Below are 10,258 nucleotides of genomic sequence, written 5' to 3'. Positions count from 1 at the left end.
AGCAGTTAGCTTGCAACTGAGGCAAAACCTTTGACCCTTCCCACTTCAGAAGACAGGGAAGTTTTTTAGATAGGTCAAATTTGTCCTCGTCCTTATGGAAAAATAAGACATTTGCTCTGGCATCCATTGGATTAATATCAATTAGATCCATTTTAGAGGCTGAAGAAGCCAAGGAAGAAAAATGCCTGTGTGAGTCTCCCTTACATGCTTAGACCAGGTTAAGTACAGCCCTTTCCATCTCCATAGCCTCAAAATGCTCATCACCTGGAGCAAGTGTTGGCCCATGAGAAAATCTGGCCCACACCTGTTTTAGTAAATGTGGTTTTATTGCCTGGGTATTTTCTATGGCTCCTTTTGTGCTACAATAGCAGAACTGAGTGGTTACAACAGACACTCAATGGTCTGCAAAGCCTAAAAGTTTACTATGTGGCCCTTTACAGAGACATTTGCTGCCCTGGATCTGAAGGGAGAAACAGGTACACGAAGAATAAAGAATTGCCTCAAAACATGCTAAAGGCAGAGGTATGCACAGAACATCATGTGAGCATAGAGAGCTATAAACACACGTGCACACACGCACATCACACATACACATGTACCTCCCCACCCCAAATCACACACACATCTGTGTTTTGCATGCATGGTCCTATTTCATCCTCACAGAGGTTATGTTAGGCAAATAGATTGGGAACCTCTGGAGACAAACTACATTCAAATTGAAAGCTTTGTCACTTACAGAGTGATTTTGGGGTAAGTTACTTCTCTGTGCCTCAGTTATGTAACTTGCTAAACATGGGTAATACTTCCTGTAAGTCTGAGGAGAGGGGCAAAATACCTCTAAAAACCAAAATCAGTCCAAGGGAGAAATAAAGTTTAAAACCCATTTATTTCTTACAAATGGCAGTCCAGGCCGTCTCTCTCTCCTGCTCCAGCAGAGGCAAGCAAGCAAGGACCTCCCCCTAACTTCTCAGTTACAGATAAGCCTTCAGTTGCCCAGGTAATTACCCACTGATATGGAAATGAACTTCTCTCCACCCCCAAGGACGTGCAAATGTACTAAAGCCAGGCAAGATATTCTGGAAATACTGCAATTTTACACACACTACCTGTACATCACAGGGTTAACCGAAGGATTGGACAAAGGCATAGAATACCTAGGTGTATAGTAAACAGTATGTAAATGCTTGTTACTGTTTCTCTGCATTTTCCAGAAGAGCACACTGGGGGACGGGGAGGTTGAGTTGTTTGGTCAAACTGAATCTCAGCTCTGACTCCAAAACCTGGGCCTTTTCCCACTCTTATTATATTGCCTCTCAATAATAAAGGCTTATTGAATTTGTAAGTGAAATCACTACAATAAAATTTCTTTACCTTTTCCAGCAATGCTTTTTATTTTTTAAATTGTGACTTGTGGTCTGTTTATTGGCAGATCGTGCAGGTCTCTTGTACTGGGTGATTCCTGCAAGAGCTTTGTTTGAATTCATTATATTAATATATTCACACCTGACACTTTGATGGCGATCTTTTGAAGTCAAGTCCATTTTTACTATTAAAATAATTATATTCATGGTTTTAAAAGCATAAGCTTATGCAAAGCTCTTGCTAGTGACCTATATGACAATATTTAGGTAATTTTAATAAAGAATCGTGTTTTTAAATACCAAGCTCTAGGTAAGTTATTTAATACTGTTGTGTTAAAAGCATACCAAAAAATGGTGGTATTTTCCATATAGTGTTCAGAGTCAGTTTATCCTACTGTTAGTATTCAGTTGAGTTAAAAAAAACAATATGAGGATTACAGCCTCTTAATGGTTCTAAGGGACAATAAAATGCATCATCTCTTGAAACCCCCTGTGTCTTATCTCCAGATTACTGCCTTGGGCAGAGGAATAGAATGGTAATATCTTGCTGAGAAACAAGTTACTATTTAAAGAATTCTGTGTCAATAAAGAGAAAAGGTCAGTATTCATTTCATTTTACATATTATCTGGAGCTTCTAGAAAAGTATTTTTCATGAATGACAATGCTCCTTCTTTGACAAGGAAATAATACATTTGAAATCTGATGTGTACTTAATAAAAGTACAGTGTAAACTTGAATCCTTATTTATGATACCTGCTCAAAGGCTGGAAGCCTATGAAAAAGATTCTCTTTAACTGTCCATTTCTCCATTTAATTAATACCTACATTTGAAAGTTAGGTATTAATTTTAATTAAATGGTTTGCTCTCCAGAAGAGAAACTGTAGCTTTTAATTCTGACAGAATAACAAGTTACTTTATATAAATAATTTTGAAATCTCACAACTGCCACAGTTGCCAGAGTTTCCACAGTTTTCAAGTGATGAGTCAGGATTCTAACTCAGATCTCTTTAGTTCCAGATATTGCCCCATATTTCTTGAGGGTTCTGACTACATAACATGTTATTCCAGCCCAAAGCTTGTAATTCCTGGAGGAGATCCTTAGTATTTTCTCCTTCCACTGTAGTGACTGAGAATGTCATGTATTTCAAATAGTGCAGCTACAAAATGGGGGGGCTGCTGTCAGCCTGAGTCTTCGAGTGGACTGTCTTTGAGCTGAGCCCCCTCTACTGACTTGTGTTTGACATGTAATGTGATAAAAGATTCTCTTAAACTACTGAGATCTGGAGGTTATTACCACTGTGTAGATTTCCTGTTCAGATACTATTGAATTTGCCTGTTCTCCAAATGGATTATCTTTTTTTCATTGATTTATCAAAGCTCTTTGTTTAAGGATGTGGACATTTTTGTCGGTTACATATGCTGCAGTTTTTTCCTCCCTGCCTAAAATTTTGGTTGTATTTTATTTTGTTGAACAGAAATATTTTTGCTTATGCTGTATTTTTCTGAATGGGAATTTAAAAGTCTTATGTGGCCAAACTTGCCACATATGTTCCTCTATGACTTCTAGTGTTTCTGTCATAAATAGAAAATATCTCCCCTTGGCAAGATTACAATGTTCCCATTGTCATTTTCTGAATAGTCTATCATTTCCTCATTGGACAGGAAAACTGCTTTTATGAACACTAAATCTCCACACCTATATATGAGTCTGTTTTTTTCTATTTTTCTATTTTTATACCTGTTCCATACTAATTTATTATTGCTTTTGAACATATGTTCTGATACATAATGAAACAAATGCCTCCTTTTCTATTTAAAAATACTATTGGCATTCATATATATTCATTGTTCCTTATAAATTGTGCTATGTGTTGAGTTCCAGAAAAGAAGATGTATTGGGATTCTAACTAAGATTGTTCTCAATGTATATATTATTAATATGAGGAACACCAAAATCTTTAAGTTACTGAGTTTTCCATCAAGGAAAATAGTGTGTCTACATCTATTCAGATTTCATTAAAATTTTATACTTTTTTTTGTATATTTCTTGTTAAATCTATTTCTAGGCATTTTGTAATTTTTGTTGCTATGGTGGATGTGTTTTCTTTTAACAATAGGTTGACTTATTATAACTAAACTTTATGACTGTATGTTTAACTGGTAATACAGAATGAATAAACTTGAAAGAACTGTCAGAAATACAATTTAAACTCATTCCTGGTCAGTAATTAGCTAGAACCTACCTGAGACCTTATCCATAAGTGTCCCAAAGATGCAAAAGAATAAAAAGAGAGGAGGGGGACCATGCTAAAAGAAAACATTGTGTTTACCTGGACCATATCACAATGGAACACTTCATGGAACTTTTGCCTCATTCTATTTTGATATTAGGCCACTGATCTATGAAAACTCTTTCTAGAACTTACTAGGGGGTTGTTTTTCAAAGAGATGTTATTTTCTGTATTACATTTGTCATTTATATGAAGCTCCCATAGAGGAATTCCTCCAGTCTTTGTTCCTCTTGAGAAACTGCTTTGTGCTTTTATCTAGTTGATGCTATTATAAATCATGTAACTGATAGCATTTCCCTCTGCATCATCTGCTAGAGAGCTTAGTGTCAAAATCTCACCCACCTCTAACAAATGCTTAGGATTTTCATGGATGTATTTGAGTTCTAAGTTTATTCCTAGCCTTGTTGAACTTTCTTTCCTACATTTATGCCTGTTACTCATTAGTTTTTATCTTGTTGCATCATATACATTTTTGTAATCCACTTTAAATATTTTCTGTATCAGAACAGCCTTGAAAATGCTTAGACAGGTTTATATCCTATTATCCATGCTCTTGTTCATGAAATTGCACTATAAATATCATTAGCACACCATTTGATATAAAGAACTTTATTTTGAAATGAGGAAATACACATTCTTTGAAACTACAGATTGGTTAATACAGAATAATCTTAGCCTTAATTTCTAAAACCAAGCTCACTTTTAAAAACCCTCTAGAGAAATGATTTCACAGGTAAACTTTAGACTTAAAACTTGACTAGGAAATATTTCATGAGACTCAGCATTTTACTAGGTTTTATTCATTTTATTATTTGAAATGTGTTTGTTCCTTGTTTTGTGCTCAATATTGAAAACAATTCCTCAGCAAAGATTTTTCTCTAAATTCTACATTTCAAAATTTTCCAAAAAAAGAGAATTATAAACTTAAAAATACTATTTTTGGGTCCCAGCATTAAAATGTGTAAAAGCAAATCAGAATTGTTTTCAACTGAAAGCAGATTTTCAAGTCAACATAGATAAGACAAAGACTAATACTGTTTATGGAAGTAGTTTTTAGAAATATTTTAGTTAAGATGAATTATATTAAATGATGTGCTTAAGGATGCATTTTTAAAAACATGAACAAAAAATTTTTAGAGAGGGCTTTTAATACTAAAATCTATAATTATTCAAACTATTAGTAATCTTATTTTACAAAAGTGAGACAAGGTGACTGAAGATGTTCAAAACCACTGAATTTATTTAGCCAAGTGTTCCTGAAGCATTCTGGGCATGAAGAATGGCAGTCATGAGGTACCATCCTGGGAGCAGCAGCTGGTATGTTTACATGACTCCCAAAGGGCAGGGCTGTTCCTTAGGGAACAGGGGGGTGAATTAATTTTGACAATAATAAGCTTTACATGAGGGACAGTGAGCTGGATATAATCTAATCAGACTGAGCTCTTGCCAGAAGCCTGAAATCAGAACCATGACCAAGTTCAAACCAAGTGTCCTCATTTCTATACAGAGAGAACATCTCTAATACTTTTATTTAAAGAATAAAATCAATGGGTGAATTTCATTAAAAAAGCCTAAAATGATTTTGTTTGAATCCCTTTTGTATTCATTCAGTAGTTTAGAGAAATCTGTAAAGATCTGCCTCTCTGCTGCTTAGCTTCATCAGTCTGCCGGGGTGGAACATGAGGTCAACTATGTACGCTTCAGGGGCAGAGAACGCCCCCAGCACTCCCTCACGGGACTCATTCATCAGCTTCACTTCATTCCAAGCCCTGCCATACTCCCCGCGAACCAGAGAGCACCCGATGCCAATTTTATCAGCCAGAGCCTGTGGGAGAAAACATGAGATCAACCAAGAGTAAGGAGGGAGACAGATGGGGAAAACCCCTTAGTTGTAAGACCCACCTTAGTTGAAGGTGAAATATGCAACTCTTGCAAAGACATGCTTAGAAGGAAGCTGAAAACATATGGATTATTGTGAAAGGAGCCAATAAAATGTGATAAGTTCCCTTGTTCCTCAAGATTCTGTAGACTCACAATCTCTGTGCAGGTTCTGCAGGGAAGTGACATTTTTCAGGCAGTTACACTGCATTGTAACAGTACAAGATTGATAATGTCATTGGAAAAAAGCTGTTCCACTGGCTTTTAGCACTAGAGCATCTATCAATCTTCCCATGCTTCTAGGCTGCTCTTTGGGTGTGATATGCAGTGGGATTGAATGAAGGGATCAAATTAGTGGGGACCTGTTTCTAGCCGATTTATTTTGGGTGCTGTGGAGCAGGAGGAGCAGAATTGTGAGTGGCTGGTCCTTCTTGAGCTGCATGAGAAGGACAAAGTAATTTCAACATTCTGGGCAGGGCCACTGGTAATGATGGCATTATTCACTCAGACGGGGGACACTAGAGAGGAATCAGGTTTAAGAGAAGGGGTGATTTTTTTTCACTCAATTGTATCCAGTGTCTGGATATATACCAGGAACTGAGAAAATGGTTTCTGAACAATAGACTGAATGTATAAAATCCCTGCCTTTTCCCAAATACCTATAAACCTCATTGCATCCATGTATATCTTACCTCCAGTTTTAAGCTAATCCTATTTATAATCCAAATGCCAGTCCTCCCTATTTTCTTGGATTTCTTGCTCTCTCCATTTTTCTCACCTGTCTTAAATCTATGAATTTAATATGGGTCACCCATACTTCTTACCCCAGCAATCTTCCAGTTGCTCTTCCTGTCTCCTGTCTGGCCCCTGTTTTAACTCATTCCCGATTCCACTGCCTGAATGGTCTCTCAAAATCAGGTTACCGCTTTCCCCTTAAGAACTTTCAATAGCTCCGCACAAATTTTAGGCTCAAGGAAACTCACATGGTGCTTTGGACCTGGTGCTTTAGCCTTCTCCCACCCCTGCTCTTTTCTTCATTCAGAGGAACTACTCTCCATTCCTCCAATGGACTGCTGACTCTCACACCTGTTATTCTGTACAAAATGTTTGCTTTGCTTCGAATACTCTCGTCTTCCTTCTCACTGGCTGAAATCCTATGCAGTCTTTAATGCTCAGGCTACATATCACTTCTTTCCCTGAAATTTCCCTGACATCACCTGGGAACCCACAAGTCTGGCTCAGGAACCCATGGCATGCGGCAGCTGTCACCTCCGTACGCTGTATTCCCGAACCAGGAAGAGGCCCTGGCCTAAGTACGTAAAGGATAAATGTTGAATGAATGTGCTTTGCATAGTCTGGTGAAAATTCATGTATGTGTGTATGTATATATATATATATATATATATATATATATATATATATATACATACATACACACACATATATATCTCAAATATAAGTAAATCTAAGTGGTAGGATTAATATTATACAGTTAAAGGTTAGAAACTGGCTCACTCCATTACAAAAAAGGCAAAGCATTTTTACCTATTGGGGAATAAGACAAAACTTCTTATATACCTTGAAAAGCAAAGCTCGGTGGTAGAAGATTCCTTTTTTGATCAGTCCAATTGGTACAACATTGGACTTCAGTTGAAATTTTAGTTCACTTATATGAAGTTCCCAGCTGAAATCATATAATTTGTCTTTTGGAATTTTACCGCCCATTTTTTCTGCCACATACCTGTTGAATTATATTGACACCAAATGAGTCAAGCTTAATATTCTCATTTTGGATGTTTTGAGTGTAACTATAGGTATGATTATAGGTGTGAAAACTACATTCCCTCTGATTTCTATTATTTCTTTATTATTAAAAATGCACTTACTATAAGTAGGTTAACATTATGCTACTGCATTCAAACTATCATATATGAACTGAAATTCTAACAATTTCATTCAACACAGAGAAAGAAAGAAATGCTAATTTTCCCAATATTTAAAACAAGATACAAATCAATATCACACTAAATTTGAATCAATGAAGTTTTAAAATTTTGTCTTACTCTTGAAACGTATTTCTAAATATTTTAGTCTGAAGTCCAAGGCATTTTACTAACATATGGTCCTTCTTTTAAGTAATTCAAACTCACAGATGAGACACATAGGAAGTCTTCCCATTAGATTCACAAATGCTTTCAAATTTTGTCATATTTTTCTTTTAATTTTTATTATATTTTTAACTTAAAGAAAAACATGGCATTATGTAACACTGAACTTAGAGGGGAGAAAGACAAAGAGGCAACAAGACAAAAGGTGAGGAGGCAGGGTGGATGCAGTGTCCTCTGCCTGGGGTTTCTCCTAATATTAGGCTCTTCCTGAAGAAGTGCACATACCTGCAAAATTCCTCTACTGTGTCTTGGAGTAAAGGCAGAATTGAAAATGTTAAAGAAAGAATTTCCTCTTGCTTTACGTGGAACTCAGCAAAGAAGAACAAGGGCGGGAAAAAAGAAGAAGGGCAGGGTAGAAAGCCCTGGACTGACCCAGCCAAGAGTACGTGCTGGATGCACGGAACCTAAGGTGTGCAGACGCATCTCCGTGTCTCTATCTTGGTTGCAGGCTCAGGTTAAAAAACCAATCATTTGGGAATGATGAAAAGCATTTCTGATAGGAATGAAGCATGAGGAAATCTGCCAAATGTTGAAATGAGCTAAACCGGAGCTCTGCTTGAGTCATCACCTCTCAAGGACACCAGGAAAGCTTCAGTAGCCAAAAGTGCTCTCTTCCAGGTCTGGCTGACAAGCAGGCAATGATCTGGCGGCTATGTTTCTTGCAGTTGTCACATTCAGGTTTGATGAGTGCAACTAACTTCTATTTGGAGTAGAGACAGGCTTCCACAGAGACAGCAGCTGTTGCACCTTCCAGGAGCTCACCTACTGGTTGGTGTCAATCACCAAGGCTATCCCCCCACTGCCAGTGATGCCTAATTCCTTACAGCTACCATGTCAAGGTCTCAGCTTTCTCTTAGTGCAATCAGATTAAATGCCCTAATTAAGAAGGCAACTTCGCTGGCTCCTGCAGAACGCTGAGCCTGCCCAAACTGCCATCTCTTGGAATACTCACTCCCCTGTTTCAGGGCAACGTGAAACACAAAGTGTCACACATACAAAATCAAAACAGGGGATGGGTGTTTGTATTAGAAAATAATTTGTGACTTTACAAATAATCGGCAGGAGGGCTCCTTTAAATAGTGTGCACCCCATATATCTGAGGAGCAATCGAATTTTTTAACTTTTGATTCATTCATAACTTCTTCAGAGTCACACTCAAAGATGCTTTTAATGGTTTAGCTGGAGAATGCATTTTTCTGTAAGCAATTTCCAGCTCCTAGTTGTGATTCTAGGTGGAAATATGACCTAAGACAGAAATTGAGAATTTTCTTCAATTCGTTGTGTTTCTGCTTCAGAGCCAGAGTTGGAGTGCTGTAAAGTTCACTTTTGTTATGGTGTAGTTGTCTAAAAATTGGCTAAAAAATTGAACCCACTGAGATCCAAAGATATTTTCAGAAACTAAAAATGTGTATGTATATTAGACAACTTACTTGGCAAGAACCTCAATCTGTTCCTTAATATTGATCATGGAAAGTATTGTTTTGGTCACTTCAGACACATAAACACAGAAGTCAGGATCACAGGGAGGGTACCATTCTTTATCAGGGCTTTCTTCTCCAGTATATTTTGGTAATGCAGTAATCTCTTCTTCTTCCTTTACTTTTTCTTCTTCTTTTTTTCCTCTGCCTTTCCTTTGAGAATAAACAACAGCAATAAAATTCATAAAATGAATGAGCATTAACTGTGCTCTGAGTTAATCTGAGGAGCATTACAGAAATAGAGTATGTTATACCTCAGTAGCCTTGTCATATGCAGTTTTCAAAATTTCAGTGACAGTGATAGAGTCTTATAGTCTCTATGTTATACAGGAGAAATTTGTTTTTAAGATAACACTACAGGATTGACATATATTATGAAAATCATACATTGGCTTTCTGCACAATTGCTTAGCAAGATGTCTGGCACATCTAGGAATGTAATAAATATTTACTGAATTAGAAAAAAATAGGTTGACTCCTCAAGGAGTCAAGCCAGTCTCATATCATCTCTTGCTTTAGTTAAGGTTTTTATTTTAAAGAAAAATTATCCAAAACACGGGAAAAAGTAAACCAAAATAAGGATGGCATGGAAGACTTTTCTAAAGTTTATCTAGGGAAATGTACTTAGTTCCATGTTTAGGAAAATAAAATGTACTTAATAAGCAGTAAAGATACTATTTAGTTAAAAGATACTGTTAGTTGAAATTTCCATACTTAAGTGGGGTTACTAGTTAACATGTAGATTTTTGTTTGGTAGAGATGCAAATTATTTCTGTCCAATGGAAAGATACACCCAGAGATTATAGTTTACTGTCCTCCAGGATGTTAACTAGTTTTTTTTTTTATGTAACTCAGTAAACAAAGCAGGTGAATTTCTCACTGAATGTGCTTTGCCTTAAATAAGAATCATTCGGCATATAGAAGACGGTATCCAGTACACTGGGCTAAGCGCATGAGGGCGGGCTATCATATTGCATGATTAAAAAGAGACAATTTACTGGAACTCCTGAACTATACTCTCCCACTGCTATAAATAAAAGTATTTCATTTGGAATTCTTTCCCATGAAGGCTGCCAAGTT

The 10,258-nt window shown here is 36.7% G+C and overlaps 1 protein-coding gene across 5 annotated transcripts in view; it reads right to left on the bottom strand.

The window, feature by feature from the left end:
* Nucleotides 1-4,247: 4,247 nt before the first annotated feature.
* ARMC3 (armadillo repeat containing 3) overlaps nucleotides 4,248-10,258 on the bottom strand; it is a 75,942-nt gene continuing 69,931 nt past the window's right edge. For 3 of the 5 annotated variants that reach the window (XM_036880930.2, XM_036880928.2, XM_036880931.2), the window contains 3 exons: nucleotides 9,131-9,331; nucleotides 7,111-7,273; nucleotides 4,248-5,479 (listed from right to left, as the gene is read on the bottom strand). In XM_036880930.2, the coding sequence (XP_036736825.2) occupies nucleotides 5,270-5,479; nucleotides 7,111-7,273; nucleotides 9,131-9,331 (574 nt within the window). In that variant the 3' untranslated portion in view covers nucleotides 4,248-5,269. Of the gene's footprint in view, nucleotides 5,480-5,556; nucleotides 5,705-7,110; nucleotides 7,274-9,130; nucleotides 9,332-10,258 lie in introns of those variants that run through there. The other 2 variants (XR_005023833.2, XR_005023834.2) reach the window with 2 other exon arrangements.

This window comes from Manis pentadactyla, chromosome 3 (assembly GCF_030020395.1).
Source record: "Manis pentadactyla isolate mManPen7 chromosome 3, mManPen7.hap1, whole genome shotgun sequence".
In the NCBI taxonomy this organism is placed as follows: Eukaryota; Metazoa; Chordata; class Mammalia; order Pholidota; family Manidae; genus Manis; species Manis pentadactyla.
Note: the sequence above shows the minus strand (reverse complement) of the source record. Positions and strands in the feature narration are given on the sequence as shown.